The following is an 18,245-nucleotide window of genomic DNA, read 5'->3' as shown; positions in this document are numbered from 1 at the left end:
TAAGTCAACCCAACTCTTCAACTCAGTGCCCTCTCCCAACTGAATCTTCTCTCCTTTGCCTGATTCTAGACCTTACCCTTCCCTCCCTCCTATCTCTTCTCGCTCATCCCCCTTGGTCTTGTTCTCTCTTGTTTAACCTCTCTTCCTGCGACCCCTATCACTTGGCCCATCTTAGCTTACAATCAAAGGATCCTCTTCCCATTCCCCATTAGCTCACCCCCTTCCCTTTTGCTATGACTCGTGGATTCTTTTGGAACATTTGCAAGCTTCATTCCCTTGCGAAACAATTAGAAATCAAAGCCCTCAAATCCACTAAGGCCTCCCTCTATGCTCTCTTTGAAACCCACGTGGACCAATCCAGTCCCCCTACATAATTTCCTCCATTGCCCTTCTTGGTCATTCCTTTTGAATTATAATTGTGCTCCTAATGGTCAATCTGGGTTCCGTGGGACCCCAAAATCCACAGCAACACCTCCCATTTGTCCTCCCCCCTAATTAATGCATCTCCAAGTTCTTCTTTGATTCTTATCTCCTCTGTTTACGGCTGCAATCGTGCCCCGGGTAGAATCCTCTTATGGGAGAGGCTGGTCTTTTTGACCCTCTCAATCGATTCCCTCCCCTGGGGCCTAGGAGGTTATATCAATGTTGTCTGGTCTAATGAGGAAAAATCCACTCTTGCTTCATTGATCCTCAAGCAATTTTTGCTTTCAGTGATTCCTTAAGGACATTCGGGTTCACAATTTGGAGATGGACTGGTCCCTCACACTTGGAATAAATGTCAAACTGGCACCCGCGTGGCCTCCAAACTTGATTATTTCCTTGCCAATGAATTTGAATCTCCACCTTCTCTCTCTTCCCCTTGCCATCTTCTTCCCCTAGCATCTTGGACCATAGTCCTTGTCTCTTCCATGAGTTCCATCTCCTCTCTTTCTCTTCCTTCTGCCCCAAGTCCCTTAAATTCTTTGATACGTGGACCTCTCACCCCCTATACTCTCCTCTTATCTTTGATGAATGGTATAAACCTACCCCATTCTCCTCCTGTCCCTCGCCTATGAGCTCGAGATTGTCAAATCTACCCTGAAATCCTAAAACTCTGCCACCCTTGGCCACATCTACTTTCATGTCTCCTCCAGCCATTCAGAACTCACCTCCATCCTAGCCTAGCTCCAGTCCTCCCCTCTTTGTCCCCATCTTGCCCTCTAAGAAAATAAGCTCTTGCTTAGCTGACTTGCTCTCTTAATTATGAACAGGGCTTTTTGAGGCAAAAATTGCCATTCAAGTAGCTCAAGCCTTGTAATTCCAATTTGGCCTTCTTCCATTGCTCTCTCCAAGCTCGTGCTAATGTCAACTCTATCTCCTTCCTCTCTAGATCTGATGGTTCCTCGCTACCTCCATTTTGGATATTATATTCAAAGCCATCTCCAATTTCCACTTCTCTCTTCAAACCCCTGGCGCTTGTTGTTCACATTCCAATTCTCGCTAGCCTTCTGAACAAGTCTGTCCCGTCCTTTCTGCATTGGCTTTGCTTTATCCCCCCCCCCCCCAACAATAAGATCATCTTGCCAGTCCAATTCCATAAAGCTAATTGTGCTCCCGGCTCAGGCTTTATCATGGGTTTCTCCTTTGCTTGCAAGGACACTATTAAGGATGATCTAATTTGACTCCTGGATAGTATCTTGCTCTCCCCTTCCTAGTGAACACATCAACCATGCATTTCTTTGCTTTCTCTTTAAGTAGGCAGGCGCCTTCCCTCTCTCTAACTTTAGGCCATCTCCCTTCGCAATCTTTTCTATAAGTTCATCACCAAATTCTTGGCCAACCGTTTGCAAAAATTGATCCCTCTTCTTGTTAGCACTAACAGTCTGTGTTTATCTTTGGCAGAAGCATCGAAGATAAAATCTTGTTTTGGTCCAAGATTGTTAGTGGGTTTGACACCAAATCTAGTTCTCTTGCTACCTTCTCGAAGATTGACATTCATAAGGCTTTTGGGTCTCTTCGCTAGGATTACATTGGCGACACCCTCTCTCTTATGGGCTATCCCCTTTTTATTCCATTGGATTTACATCTTGTCTCTTCCCCCTTCTTCTCTATCCTTCTTAATGGGAGTCTTGCGGGCTTATTTTCTGCTAAAGCTGGCATTCGACAAGGATGCCCACTCTCCCCCTTTCCTCTTCTCTTTGTCCCTCGAAACTCTCTCTAGAATCATTCAGTCTAAGATTGAGCTTCATCTCATCTCCCTCTCCCTAAATGTAATTCCACCAACCTCACTCTTCTCGCCTTCACAAATGATCTGATGATCTTGTGCAAAGCCAATCTCCCCTCCATATTTGCTATTATGAAGTACCTCAAGCTTTTATAGGCCATCTTTGGTCTTTGAGTCAACCTTTTAAAGTCCAAACTCTTCCTCTCTAGCTCCCTCCCCTCTCCCCCCAACCCAAATAAAAAAAAGAAAGAAAGAAAACTCACTGTTTCCTTCAAGCAACTAGCTTCTCCCTAAGTACCTTACCCATCAAATACCTAGGTCTTCTCGTCATTTTGGCTCGCCATTCTAGCCACCATTACACTCCCATGCTTAAGTTTATCAAAAAAGCGGATCCACTATGGAAGGCATACTTCTGTCATTTGCTAGGAGACTCACCCTTATCCAATCCATCCTTTAAGCCTCCTATATCTTTTGGTGTGGCATCTTTGCCCTCCTGAAGGCTACTATCCTTGCAATGGAATCCCTCTTCTGTAGCTTTCTTTGGAAAGTGAATGAGACTACATGGTTTCTCCACCCCCTCCTATTTGTAAATCTAAAAAGGAAGGTGATATGGGCCTTTGTTGGATTAAGGACTAGAATACCGCATGCCTTCTCAAACATTTGGAAGATTTGTTCCAAAATAAACTCCATTTCAGTGGGTCGACTCTTACATCCTCAAATGGGATTCTTTCTAGGCCATTTCTTTCCATTCCGATCCTTCATAGGTTCTCCGTCCCCTTTCCCTTAGGAACATTGCCACCAGCATAAGGTTGGGCTCCACAATCTGCTTCTGGCTGGACCCATTATACCTTAATGGCATTTTTCTACCACTGTGTTGGTGAGAGAGCTGTTTATTCCTTGGACATTCCCAAGAAAATTTCCTTGTCCCATTTTATCTCCAATGGTTCTTGGATCAGCTCCTCTTCCCTTCCCTCCATCCTTCTCCCATTCTGGTTGGCCCTTGCCCCTGATAGATTCATTTGGCTTCCTTCCTAAAGTAACTCTTCCTCCACTTCCTCCACTTTGCATTTCATTTGAAATCCCCCCTCGAGTCCCTTGGTTGAAACTGGTTTGGTTCAAGGTTGCATTCCAAACACTCCCTTATTGTTAGAAAAGTCTCTCCCATTATAGCTGCTATACCCAGTTGATTCTCTTATTGCCTCCCTATCCTCTCCTTCCTACATAGTTGGTATACCCAGTTGATCTCTCCTGCATCTTTTGTGACCATACCGAGGAAGATACCCAACATCTTTTCTTCTCCTGAGCCTTCATCAAATCTATTTGGTCCCTAACCCTTGCGTCCATTTGGCTTTGTTGCACACGCCCCCTATCGTTGATCGATAATGCTGTTGGCTCTTGGATACCTTTGGTGGCTCTACCATCTGTGACATCATTGCCGCTACTATTTCACAAATCTGGTTCAAGCCTGAACCATGTAGATGGTCTTCCAAAACTAGCTCCAACGACAAGATTTGGAAGGCCACCTATGTGGACGTCAGTGACAGGATCACCCTCTCCCTCCTTAACCCCTTGTAGACACCCCAAGGAACAGATTCGTTGTTGTTACCTGGATCTAGATTGTTTGCTCTCAAAGCCCCCAATGTTGTGGTGCCCCCCCGCCCCTCGCTTTGTGCATCCTGTACTTGTTTTTTAATGTAAAGAAAAAAATTATTAAATGCAAGTGGGGATATTTTTTTCTTTTTCTTTTTGGATGAATAAATAATATATTAAAAACTAGCAAGCAAACAACGAGAGAACAACCTAGAAAACAATAAGCCAAGAAGGAGGGGAGGGGAGAAGGAGCACAAGCTCAAGGGGGGATGAAGGAACAGCTGAGGCCCCATAAACTAACAATTAACCTATTTTTGGGGTTGTAAGCAATAGGGGGTGGGGAAGAGAGCAATTTAGAAGATACATCATAATAAATGACTTTCCAAATCAAATCTAAAGATCAAGATTTGGAAGTCCATCTTCTAAGGTTACGCTCCCACCAGATGTAATGGATGGAGGCCCCAAAGACAATTTTGCCGAGGCGATCGCAAATAGAGTTACCGGCAAAGTTCCTCAAGATCCATGTCCAATCACAAGCAAACCCATGTGAGCGTCTCGAGCGGGGCCAAATGAAGGCAAGGGCTTTGTCCCCAAAGGGGGCGGGAAAAAGGGTAGGTGAAAAATAGGTGGTTGATGTCCTCTGAACCATTCCCACACAAGGTGCAACAGGGGTTAGCAGAGATATGGTGGTTAATGAGGAATGATTGGGTGGGGAGAGCAACGTTGAGGGCTCTCTAAAGGGTAAGGGAATGACAGGGGGATGAGACCTTTGAACCAAACCAAGTGGGACTAGGGGACAGGGGGATGAGGGGAGCAGAGGAGGTTCCAGGCGGAGGAAGTGGTGAAAGATTTTGAGGGCAATGGGGTCCAAATGGTGGTATCTCAGGGAAGGTACTGAATAGGAGGGAGAGCATTCCAAACATGTGTGAGGCTAGGGTGGGGGAGAGGGGCCCAAGTTCCATTGAAGAGGAAGCTGTCAAGGGTGGTAGGCTTTGGGATGTGAGTCTCATAGGCAGTGCGGGGGCCAAGTAGGGTGAAGAGAATGCCCAACAGGTGCCAAGGATCAAGCCAGAAAAGGGTGGAGGATCCATGCGAGATTTGGACGGAGATTGCGGGTAGAGCATGAGGGAGAAGGAGGAGGATCTTCCTCCCAATCCAAGAGGGATTAGAGGGGCAAGAAACTGTCCAAATGGAGTCATGTTTGAGAAGGTAGGAATAGACCCAAGAAACCAAATGGAGTCTTGCTTGGAGGCAATCTTCCAAATGAGCTTAAGGAGGCAGGCCAAATTAACGTCAAGAATGCGACGAAGACCCAAGCCACCCTTAGATTTGGGGTGACAGACTGCGGCCCAAGAGATGGGATGAAGAAATCTGGAGGCTTATTGACTTTTCCAAAAGGAAAGCACAAAATAGAGACTCCATAGAATTAATAATGGATTTGAGAATAGAAAAGATGCCACTCCAGTAAAGGTAAGAGGATTGGAGGATATATTGAATATTTTCTTATTGATGAATAATATCCTTATTATGAAAGCATTATAATATCTTTATTATAGAAACATTAAATGATATTTGGCATAGATAAGGTGGCTAGGTTCGTTGAAATTCCCGTGTTTCGTCGAGTTTTTTTTTTTTTTTTTGGGGTTGTGAATATGTTTCATCAAGTTTCAATTGGGTTAAGTGAATTTATGTCTGTGGTTCAGGTTGAAACTTGTGAAATTACTGAAACATGTCAGGACAAGGTACAAAATGGTATCACAAGTAGGTTTCATCCTGGTTTCTTCTAAATCCTGTGTGTTACGATTGGCATAAGGAATTTCCGAATTCCAGATGGAGTAAAGGCCATTAATTTCTGCTATAACAACCCCACAAAACAAAGTACAAATGGTTTAAATTTTGTTTTTTTTTGTTTCTAATTTACATGGTTGAGAAAGGTTCTCAATTCTTGGTTTGGAAGGTCTTTTTGAGTCCATCATATAAAAGCCTTCCTGCCTATAACTATTTTCCTGTTCCTGAATCGAATTGTAATTACAGGCTTGCTGCTGTTCTATTTGTTTGAGATTTTTTTTTTGTTTGGGAGTGGGTCCTAGTAGCCTAATTATGTAATCTTAGCTGTCACTTGATGGACTTTTGGAAGATCTAATGTTATGCTAATGAAAAGATTACCATAATTGGCTAGTTATGTAGTGTATTCAGGCTTGGTGGATCACTATGTGTTTACAATTTATATTAGCTTTTGAAATAAGATTTAGCATCTCTGGGCACTTCAGGCCCCATGGTCAATGTGTTGAAGGATCTGTTTTCAGCTAAAAAGTTAGTCTGGTTGTTGCCCATTATTTTCTGAGAAAATCCTTGCTTCTTATCTTATCTGTTCTGTTTACAGGAGGATTTAAAGGATCAAGTACTACCTCTTGATGTGTCTGCAAATGTTTTGCCTGGTGATGGTCTTGAAAGTATATCAGAGGACCTTCCAGATAGTGCATCAGTATTAAAGTCTTCTCATCTAGTATTGGATACTCCTGTGGCTCCTACTGGTTTAGAGATATGCTCGACTTTGCATTTTAGTTTTGAAGACCTAAAAACAAGGAGGAAACAGCTGTCAAGAATGAATTCCCTTGGTTTAGTAGAGAAAAGCACAAGGATTAAGAGGTAAGTTGATTCTTAAATTTTCTGTAGAAACATGAGAACTTGGTACATTATCTCTAACAATTTTTCTTAGTGTTCTTATTTCGTGCCATGTCATAATCAGTTCTAGGTGCTATACTGCGGCAACGCTGGAGCTTTCACAACCAGAAAATGATGAGCGAAAAGCAAGGGCTCTATCTGATGCAACTACTGAGTTGGAGAGGCTCTTCAATAAAGAGGATTTTAGTAGAATGAAGGTTGTTTCATATGCACCTTGTTCTTATTACTTGGTTTTTGGCTTAGTAATTTAATTTTACCTAATTTGCCTTCTGTTTAATAAGAATATGAGCACAAGGGAAATGCCTGATGAATAGAGGAGAAGCATTGTGGTCCCAATTTACAAAAATAAAAGAGATATTCAAAGTTGTAGTAACAACCATTGAGGCCCAAAACTGATGAATCATTCTATGAAATTATGGGAGAGAGTAGTTGAAACTTGTTTGAGAGAAGAAACCACTATTATGGTGAACCAATTTGGTTTATACCACGAAGATCCACAATGGAAGCTAGTTTCCTTATTAGGAGAGTATTGCAAAAGTATGGAGAGTGTAAGAAAGATCTTCATATGGTTTTTATTAACTTGGAAAAAGCTTTCAATAGTCCCTAGAGCATAACTTGGCAAGTACTAGAGAAAAGAAATGTTGCAAGTGAGTATGTGGACATAGTCAACGATATATATGATGGGTTTATTGACAAGTGTCAGAACTGTTGAGGGACATGGGAGTGAATTTCCAATTACAATTGGACTACATCAAAGATTAGCTTTAAGCTCTTATATATATTTACACCTATGTTAGATGATTTAACCAAAGATATCCAAGATGAGGTTCTTTGGTGTATGCTTTTTGTTGATAATATTGTTTGATAGATAAGACACTAGTAGGGATTAGCATCATATTAAAATTGTGGAGCAACTTTAGAATTAAAAGGCTTTAAACTAAGTAGAATGAAAACGGAGTTTTTAGTGTGTAAGTTTGGTTGTGATCAGAGGGATGATAAGGTGGTGAAACTTTATGAGAAGGAAATTCCACAAAGTGGTTAGTTTAGGTATCTTAGCTAATCATAAATTAAAAAGGTGATACAGAGGATGATCTTTCTCAGAGAATTAAAATAGGGTGGATGAAGGGGAGAGGCGCGTTCAGGGTCTTGTGTGATTGATATATTCCTTTAAAGCTCAAATGAAAATTCTAAACTATCAAGCAACTAGCTATGATGTATGGTGTATGGTGTTGGGCTGTTAAGAAGCATCATATGGATAAACTCAGTGTATAAAAAATGGGGATGCTAAGATGGATGAATGGCAAAACTAGGAAGGATAAGGTAAGGAAATATCATATTAGAGGTGGTCTGAGATTAACTCTGATAAATAATAAACTACAAGCTAGTCGATTGATGTGGCACAACCACATTCAAGGAGGCCTTTAAATACCCCTGTATCAATCTAGATTGAGGGAATTAGAAGAACTAGGGCAGACCTAAGATAACCTGAAGAAACGTAGTGAGAAAGGATATGCATAGCTTAGGCCTGGTATCTAGTATGGCCCCAAATAGAGCTGATTGGAAGAAAAGGATCTATGTATACGATCCCATTTAGTTAGGAAAAGGCTTATAATTGTTGTTGTTGTTGTTTCCTTTTGTTCTCACTGAAGCCTGTTGTACAAAAGTTCTTGTGGCATGCTAATCTAGTACATCCAGCTCATGGTGAGCTTCTAGATAGGCCACTTTTTTTTGTCCTAAATCCAAATCAGAATCCAACCCCAACCAAATCTCACTAAATGCAAATTGGTGTTTTGATGAAAGTCCAGATGCATTTGGGTTGAGTTAGTACCTGTCGCTTGAAACAACCACTTAGGACCAATGCTTATTCATTTGTACAAACCTTTGGAATTATAAATTCAGTTATTTTTTCTTTGACTGGGAACGGGGTATGCTCGATGGAATTTGACATTCTGGTCTTTAATAAGTTAATTCTTTTACCCAAAACTTTTGCAAATAAAATGCAATTATTTTTTCTTTGATTGGGAACTGGGGTAGATAGATGTAATCTAATGTCTTAATATGTTAATGCTTAAGGTTACCTGTTACTTGTTACTCTAGACTGCATCTTTTATTGTTTCAGACACATTATACTCATCCTCATGGCTGCACATGCACATAAGACATCTATGAGCATGGATATACGATGAGTGTTTTACTTGCTACTGAGCTGGTCAAAGATGGCTTTTAAAACTTCACTGGTCTTGCCGTGCTGTTCAATTTCCTTCGTCTTCTGTAGTGCATTGCTGGGTTCTGTATGTTTCCTTTTGTGTGCTAGAGATGAGCATTTTATTATGCATGTAGTGCAGCTTAGGCTGTCAGCTATCTATTGGATTTTAATCAAGTCTGCTGGATCGGGATGTTTTTGGATAGTTTTTAACATGAGAGCATCTTAGTTCTTCAGTTGGGCGGTTCTTTCTTTATGGTGCATAGTCAGTTCAAGGAGGTTTCCTATGCATGTAATTGCATAGGAAAATTTCTTTTTTACTTCCTAACTTATTATTTGAGTTATTCCCTTCAATTTTATTGTATCTTTGGAAGGTAAAACTTGTCTGTTTTGTGTGATTTTGGAGTCGTTTGTAGTGTTCTATTGGTATACCATCAGCTGGCAACAGCGTGTTACTTATTTCAGATTTGAAAATTCTTGGACTTCGATATGAACTTTATATTCAAATCGTTTGAAGTTGTCAGCCTGCAACAGGTAGGGACTTGCACCCATGGTTCGAGAACTTGCAAGAGAGACGAGACAAGTGCTGAGACAAAAAATAAACAAGCTCACTGAGATATCAGAAATGCGACTCATATCTCATGTATCTTGGTTATATATTTTGATTTTGAGCATGTCTTGGATATCTCGATAATGTCTCCGTTACCTTGGTCAAATGTTGGATATCCCGGTCAAATCTCCATGAGATCTTGCTAATATCTTGGATATGTCTGTTAAATCTTGACATATCTCAGAATTTTATTGTAATTTTTTTTGCTTCGCACTCAAATCTGGATTTGATTTCAACCAATAAGGAGGGGGGAAAAACACCTCAACTTTGAGAGATCTCGCCCCAGCTCACTTTTCTGAGGGAGTGAGTTGGGGAACGAGGTCAAGATCTTGAAGCATGCATATACCTATTGTTACCAAGTTGTCATATTCAATCCTCCTTCATCGGAAGGAGGATTGGTTAGGCATATTGTTACATCACATCAGTGGAAGCAACTGAAAAAATAAAATAATTGCTAAATTTTCTTTGCTTACGGAAGATTGTGTATTCATGGAGACTGACAAAACTGCAGTTGGAATAATATTAGGAATTTTAAACTAGTTAGATATGGAGTCATTTTGAATTTGTTTATGTTTTTAGTAGGAAGAGGATTATCGATTGAAATAAACTGCACAAAAAGGGATCTTCGGTCAGTTATAAAGAAAGTTGTTATTATTGGATTAATAAGTTTATGGGTTCTTGCATTTGCAAGATCTCTCTTTTCTTGTTGTGTTTAGGCTCTTAGCTCTTGTTCTGCTATCTTCTTCTCAATTTTAATTGGTTCTGTTGGCAATTGTTCTATGATTCTTTGTCAAGCTATTTGTTGAAGTTGTGGGAAGATTGATTGAGGTCCAAGATTTGAATTTTTTTCCCTTGCTATTGGTTTACTAATTATGCTGATAGCCTCCTTGTTTATGCAAGATCTTATCTTTTTCAGTCAATCTTCGATTTATATACTTGTTGCATAGCTTGAAAATTTTTCTTGGATTTACAGCTATCACTAGATACAATGTCTAGTGCCGCAATTTTTACTTTCTGTTTTGATTTTATCAGGTTATATGTCCATCTCCACCATTCTTTGTTCATCAACTTTGATGATAGAAAGATCGTTTTCTTTGGTTTTGTTGCCTAGAAAGCAGGGTGTTAAAATAGTCTTGCATAATTTCTTCCTGAATACTGGATGAGAATTTTTAAAGAACTATGCTGTCCAGCCCAGACCTAATGGTATTGTGATGGCTTCCTTTAATTCTTTTTGGATGAACAGCTACAATTGAATAAGCTCCTCTTTATCCTGGACCAACTCTAAACACTAATGCTATTTGGAAGACCATGCAGAATACCTCTTATTCCACAAAACATTTAAGGGTAAAGTTTACAGATAGTATCTACTTTGGACATTTATCATTTGAAAGCGAAGCACCAAAAGGTCAGAGAGTTGGAGTAACCAAGCTAATCAAACCAATTGCAAAAGGGCAGCAGCGTAGATCTGCTATTGACTTGAACTTGCATCCAATAGAAACACATGTAAGGCATGAAGCATGATCCTTGCCTTCTAGATTAGGTGATCCACTGTGAACCTTCTCGGAATATACAATCTGCATAATATAAATAAGAAAAATCTTGTGCTAGTTTCAAGTGGGGAAAATTTTGATAAGCATCTGAATTGTTTTGATGATAAATTGTGAAAAAATTGAAACCTGCACAAGTCCATTTCGGACACAGGGGTTACCAATGTTGCTGCTTCAATCACATTGAGATGTTTTATATATTCATCAGTTCAATTATGTTAATCAAATTAAATTTGTTAATAAGCAATACTCTTCCTTTTGCAGGTAATTGGGCAGTTCAATCTTGGGTTTATCATTGGACAGATTAATGAGGACCTATTTATAGTCGATCAGGTTTGCTTCCTTTGTCAAATCTATATTAAACAATACTTTTTTTTTGTAAATGACTTGTGCTTTAAAAGGAGTTTACTTCTTTAATTGTGTTTCTATGTGAATTCCACTGTACCTTTCCTTGTGTTCACTGAAAAGACTATCTAGTTATCTACTTTCAATAAAAAGCTGAAGTTGGGTGCTTCTTTGGTCAGCATGCTGCAGATGAGAAATACAATTATGAGCGACTGTCTCAGTCAACCATCTTGAATCAACAACCTTTACTTCAGTAAGTAACTAGTGTATTGGGCATATATTATATTCTCTCCATTTTTTAATTTTTTTTAACATGAGATGTTGGGTTTTGTTTTTATATATTGCACAATTGTTGACGGCTGATCTACAAGATCACCTATTTATGCAAGCTGGGGTTTTGTAAAGCCTAATTTGGTCGCCTTAGGCCCCACAAACAAAGAACATTGACAAAAGTTATGACAATCCTTCAAGTAATAAAGCTAACCAAGAAGTGTAAATATGTTAATGTTCTACCTGTTAAGAACATGTAAACTAGCACTAGGATTGAGTGGGAGATATCACTTGCTAATGAGGAATTTACAAATGAACAATGGGGAAAGAAGAATGTAACTTGGAAAAGGAGGTTTCTGTGGTTCAGCATCTTCAACCTCTCAATCAGAACAATGGAGCTTTCTTTTCAAATATAAGAAAATATTCAACCAATCTACCTGAGGTTTTAGGGACCAAAAGGCAACCAATTGTATCAGATACATATTCCATAGATAACTGTTGAAGTATATACACTTGGGCTATTTACTGTTCACGTGAACAATAACACAGATTTTACTGTTCACGTGAACAGTATTATGCTATTGGTTTTAATTATAATTTCTATTTCTAATGTGGGAGTCTTGCTACATAAGTTTTGGGAGTTTTTAGAAAGTATAGTTTCTATTTTGGTGGTAGTTTCTATTTTCAGAACTTTTTATTTTAGGAGTTAGGAAGTTACTAAAGCTGTAATATTTTGTTTCCTTTTTCTATAGGACAATTACTTGTCTCTCAAGTTGTATTAGATTCATTAGAAGCTATAAATAAAAGGGCTCTGTGATTCTAGACTCTTAAGCAAGAATCACATGCCTCTTCTATTGGTTCCTCATCTCTCTTTTCTTTGTTCTAGTTTAGCTGTTGTTTTGATTATTTAATGCTTGTTTTCTAACATGGCATTAGAGTAAGTTTAATCAACTTAGGAACTGTTTTCTCTCTCTTGGCTGCCCAATTTTTTTTTTTCTTTTTCCTTTTTCTTATCTAGGGTAGCCACAACCTTTGCTGCAGTAATTGTGCATGGCTGTCCTTCTTCTTTAACTTTTGAAGCACCAAGTATCTATGTATTAATACTACAAAAAGGCCCTAAGCTTTCTGGGGATATGTCTACCTATTTGATTCAATTGAGGCTGCTACTACCCTTTTTTTTGTGTGCAAATCTGAAGTTCAATCTGCACTATACTGATGTCTTGGGATTCCTCTTGATTCTTGCAAAGATATGCCCATAATTCGGATTGCAAGACCTAAGTATTGTCTTCCATTGTTTGTGCTATAAGTTTAGTTGCAAGTCGTATACTAGTACCCCCTGTTTCATTGAATTTCTCTCTTCTAAAAAATTCTGCTGCTACCTTCTTGCTTTACTACTTCTTCTGTTGTTTATTTCAGAATCATGTTTAGCCTTCTTTTTATCTAATACTTCTACAAAGACTTAGAGGACTATTTTTCCTTCATATCGAGATCTGTTAAGAGTTTCAAATCTAGTAAAAGTTTGTTGCTATGGTCCGAGATCTGATATTATCTGCTACTGCAACAACTGTTATTGCACTTCTTCCGAGTGGATTGCTGCAACGACTACTGCAATTTTGAGATTCCAAGCTGGTTCAATATATTATTTTTTTCCTGATCTAATTTGCTCCTGCCTAAGGGTTAGCGGTGGTCCAGAATTTTTTTTTCCCCTTGGTGCACAAGACTTTGTCCTGTGAGATGATTTTCTGCTGCTTGATCAACTTTATCGGTGAATAATACACTGCTCATCATTAATTGTCCACGTGTAATGCTACACGTGAGGGGGAGAATGGTACCTTATTCTATATCTACTCAAGATGTGCTGATGGATATTATTTGTGAAGATCTTTGTCCTCAACTTATGGCATTCTACAACAATATCATTACATGTCTTTACCTATATTGTCCTTTACCTAACTACTTGATCCGTAGTAACCCATACTACCTTACCTACTTGGTCCGCATGGTAACTTATACTGTCTTTTACCTTACCTACTTGGTCCGCAGATAACCCATCTTGTCTTTTACCTTACCTACTTGGTCCGCAGTAACCCATAATGTCTTTTACCTTATCTATTTGGTCCACAGTAACTCATACTGTCTTTTACCTTACCTACTTGGTCCACAGTAACCCATACTGCTTTTACCTTACCTACTTGGTCCACAGTAACTCATATTGTCTTTTACCTACCTACTTGGTCCGTAGTAACTCATACTACCTTACTTACTTGGTTCACAGTAACCTATGCTGTCTTTTACCTACCTACTTGGTCCATAGTAATCAATATTGCCTTTTACCTACCCATACTTTACATGTTACTTGCCTTCTTGTGAAGCTTTTATATGGAGATTGGAGTTGCAATTTTGAAGATTTAGCGTGGATATTTCTTCCTACTACCAGCATTACGTGGATAATGCTTTTTGCTTACCTACTACTTGCGTTCTTGTGAAGCATTTATATGGACTTTGGAGTTACAATTTTGAAGATCTAGTGTGGATATTTCTCCCTACTACCGGCATTATATGGATAGTGTCTTTGATCCTGCTATACTTATGGACTTTGTTCATCTTCAACATTGTCGATTGTTCTCAATATTGGATGGTTCTATTGACATGAAGAATTAAAGTTTTTTTTTATAAGTTGGTGTTGATTATCTCCTGGGTGAAGTTTTCTCAGTGTTTATCGACATCTGCCATTGCTACACGATTCAAGATTGGTGCTACTTTTCAAGTTTATTCTTATTGTGCAAGCTGAAGTTTTCTTTGTGTACACTCCAGCTTGAGGGGGAGTGTTGAAGTATATACACTTGGGCTATTTATTGTTCACGACACTATTCATGTGAACAGTAAAAAATCTGTTTTTATTGTTCACGGTACTGTTCACGTGAACAGTAAAATCTGTGTTACTGTTCACGTGAACAGTATTATGCTATTGTTTTTATTATATTTTCTATTCTAATGTGGGAGTCTTGCTACATAAGTTTTGGGAATTTTTAGAAAGTATAGTTTCTATTTTGGTGGTAGTTTCTATTTTCAGAACTTTCTATTTTAGGAGTTAGGAAGTTACTAAAGCTATAATATTTTGTTTCCTTTTTCTATAGGACAATTACTTGTCTCTCAAGTTGTATTAGATTCATTAGAAGCTATAAATAAAAGGGCTCTGTGATTCTAGACTCTTAAGCAAGAATCACATGCCTCTTCTACTGGTTCCTCATCTCTCTTCTCTTCTTCTTCTTCTCTCTTTTCTTTGTTCTAGTTCAGCTGTTGTTTTGATTATTTAATGCTTGTTTTCTAACAATAACAATATTAAAAATCATTGAAATAGATCTAGGCAGTGGTTCATTTGAAGACCTGTGAACAAAATTGTGTTCTTGGTAAAGACTTCTTCCAACTGGAATTCCAGAATCAAGTTTTCCCATCCGTTTGTGAACAAACCCTAAACTCAGGTCAAAAGTAGAAGGAAATGCAATAATCTATCTTTCCCCAGCTTAGATGACACTCTGAAGAGAGTAGTGGTGAGTGCAATGCAAATGCAGAATAATATACTTTTGAAGATGGAACAATGACCTGGAACCAGTTGTTGAGAACAGCAAGAAAGCCATAAGGAATATAGAACCGGCAATTGAAAGACCAATCAATAACGTCCATGCTATGCTATAAAGCTATGCTTCATTAATGATATTAAAACTTCCTACTTCTGTCCATTACATTAGAATTTAAGGAAAAACAAAAATGTCAACCATCCTAAGCTTCCATTCAAGCCTATCTAAATTGGAAACAAAATATTATAGAATTATGCTTCCTAAAGCAATTAAAAGCCCAAAAAGCCAATCTGTTCAGGATTAGCCCTAGTGGGTTTAGGTTAAGTCTGACTCTAGAAAATCCAGGCCTTTTATGGGAAGGAAGTAGACACTTTGTGGTTGCCTAACTAATGTAAATCATTTCTAGGAACAGCACAGGGCCTAGGGTTACTCCCCCAAACCCGTACGGCCCCTAACCCACCAGGGGCATTTTGTTCAAATTTGGTAAAATTTGTGGAGTCCAAGTTAGGGTGTCATTAGGTCCAGCTTGTTAGTAGGACCCTAGGTCTACTTTTGTTTTAAAATTTGAGTCATTATTATGTAAGTTATTGAAAAGTCCTTATTAGAGTAGGATTCGTAAGTTGTGAAGGAGTCCGCTAGTTTCATCTACTTCTTCTAGGGATTCCATATCAACTCTTAGACTCCAAATTGGATCCTTTTAGAGTGAGATATGATAGAATCCTTGTCAGAGTCAGAGTCATCAATAAAGTAGGAGTCTTAATTAGAATTAGATTGCAAGTTTGAAACCAAGTTGGTTCTAGTGTGTTTTCTTTTTGGAGGATATAAATAAGCCTTCATTCTTTGTAATTAGCAAGTTGAATTGATTAATAAAATTAAGTGAGAGATTGGAGGAAAAGGAGTCGTGGCTTTCCTTTGATGAAGCCTGCAGCAGCCATGAAGTGTGTGATTTCTGCTGTTTCTTCAATTCCCTGCATGGTTTCTTCAACTCCAGCAGTTCCCTTCCATTCCCAAATAAGTACAACCTACCCCAGCCCTTCCCTCCTTCCCTACCACCTGCAAGCTTCCCCATCCCCCCATCTTCTCTGTGGCAGGAGCAAAACCCCTCCCGTCTAAACTCTTAGATCCCCATCCCCAATCCACCCTTTCCACTCCCAAAAGGATTGCACCTTTCCCTACACCCCATCTCTTCTCTTAGTTCCTCAATTAAGCCTTCCTCAGTTAGGTTTTGAAAATTCCTGCACTTCATCTTCAACCTCTAGGAACCCTAAACCCAAGTTTTACTAAAACTCCGATAACTCCTGATGAGCACATTTATGTGTGAAATCTTATGGCATAAAACATGCATTTTACACACTTAGAGTGGAGCTACCTTGGGTTTTATGTTGTTTTTGCAAATTTTAGGACTTTTCAAGATTTAAGCAAATATTTGGAGTTTTGGTTATGAAACATGCAATTTTACACGTCAAGAGGTCCGTTCAGATTCTCAAGTGCGAAAATGGGCCTGATCTGGAGCATGATGGGCTAGAGATGTGATTATGGGCCAACTCCAAAATATTTTAGAGATAAAGAAGCAAATTTTTATCTACGGTTGAGATTAGAAATTATCAATCAAATCTACAGAGATATTATTGAGAAAGTCCTAATGGACAGAAAGAGTCCTTATATGCTTTAATATTTTATTTACTATTTGGGATTTGATCAAAGAAGGAAAAAGAGCAAAAAGAATCCTATGCAGAGAAGGAAGAGGGAAAAATCCCGTTTTTGAATGTCTCTGTCCAATTTCGATCAAGCCCTTCATCGAACGGTCATCCGGTGTCCAATTGAGTTGATTTTTGGAGGAGAGCTTCACGACTTCTTGATCCTCAAATCCACGGTGGAATTGTGCATTTGATCTCTCTAAGTCAGTCCGATTAGTATGCCAAAACCCTAATTGGTTGAGTCAGATAAGAACTTTGAGTTTGATTCAAACTTTGTTAAGATTCATATCCCATGTAAACTCTATAAAAAGAGAGCATACTCCATCAAGGGAGAACATGTTTAAGAGCTTAGGAGTACCACATTTTCTTTTCTCTTTAGTTAATTTAGGCTTTCTCTAGTTTTCTTTAATTGCTTTTGTGAGATTCTTATTTCTAGATTGAATGTTTAGGTTTGATTTATTTATGTAATGCAATTTCAAGTTCAAGTTTCAAGTTTGAGGATTTGTTTTTCTCTGGGTCTAGCAATTGTAGATCTAGATCATTCTAGATCTGGTTATTAGGGTTGGTTGAGATTCGAATCGTTCGTTCAAGTCTTTTTTATTATTTGAAGTTCAAAGATGCAAGTAAGTAACCTTCTTCAATAATCTTCTCTCCCCCCTCCATTCCTGCTTCTATCTACCCCTCCATATTCTTAATTTAAGATTTACTTTCAGCATTTATTTATTGTTCTCCTTTCCCCTGGGCCCTTGATCAAAGATGCCTATAGTCGTGCCTCTTTTTGGTTAAGGTTTCATTTTTCCTTTTATATTGCTTTGTTATTTACTTTCTGCAATTTACTTTCAACATTTATTTATTGTTCTCCCTTCCCCTGGGTCCTTGATTAGAGATGCCTAAAGTCGTGCCTCTCTTTGGTTAAGGCTTCCCTTTTCCTTTTATTGCTTTGATTATTTCCTTTCTGCCTTTTTTTTCTAATATCCGTTCCCCCGATCGGTGGACTGTAAGCTACGGCAAAGGGTCCACGGTCAAAGTCATTTTAATTATACTCCCTTTCCTTCGATCTAGAGCTAACACTCAAATCACTTCCCATTTATTTATTTATTTATAGTTTGCATTTTTTTCCTGCTTTTTATTTATTCGTTGGTTATATTTGTGTTATCTTTAGTCTCAATTCAATCGCAAAAGATGTATGGATTAGGACCATTTGTTTGTTCTTTTTATAAGAGCATCAGTACTTCCTGGGCCATCATGCATACTAGCAGGAAGGATATTTCTGTCTGATTTTGAGTTTAATATTTTTGTTCTTTGAAGGTGTTGAACTTATTAACGAGAACTCCTTGTTCTCTTATGAGTGTCACCTAGACAAAATTGAATGCATGAGAATTATAGACTCATGATTTTTGATACTCGCTGGAAGACAAAGGATCATTTTGGCTGATAACAAACATTATGAATTATAAAGACGAAAAGTAGATAGCTTGTTTAATCTTGAGATATCCCGAGGGGGTAGCTCTGTCATA

At 38.6% G+C, this 18,245-nt stretch overlaps 1 protein-coding gene across 1 annotated transcript in view; it reads left to right on the top strand.

Annotated features, from left to right (window-relative positions):
• Window positions 1-18,245, top strand: part of PMS1 (DNA mismatch repair protein) — a 35,856-nt gene that overhangs the window by 6,036 nt on the left and 11,575 nt on the right. The window contains exons 4-7 of the mRNA XM_089153681.1: window positions 6,177-6,442; window positions 6,543-6,675; window positions 11,103-11,171; window positions 11,363-11,436. Coding sequence (XP_089009807.1) covers window positions 6,177-6,442; window positions 6,543-6,675; window positions 11,103-11,171; window positions 11,363-11,436 — 542 coding nt within the window. The remainder of the gene's footprint in view (window positions 1-6,176; window positions 6,443-6,542; window positions 6,676-11,102; window positions 11,172-11,362; window positions 11,437-18,245) is intronic.

Source organism: Hakea prostrata, chromosome 4, assembly GCF_041222555.1.
Source record: "Hakea prostrata isolate BN-2017 chromosome 4, UWA_Hpros_2, whole genome shotgun sequence".
Taxonomy (NCBI): domain Eukaryota; kingdom Viridiplantae; phylum Streptophyta; class Magnoliopsida; order Proteales; family Proteaceae; genus Hakea; species Hakea prostrata.
This window is presented reverse-complemented; position numbering and strand designations above follow the sequence as displayed.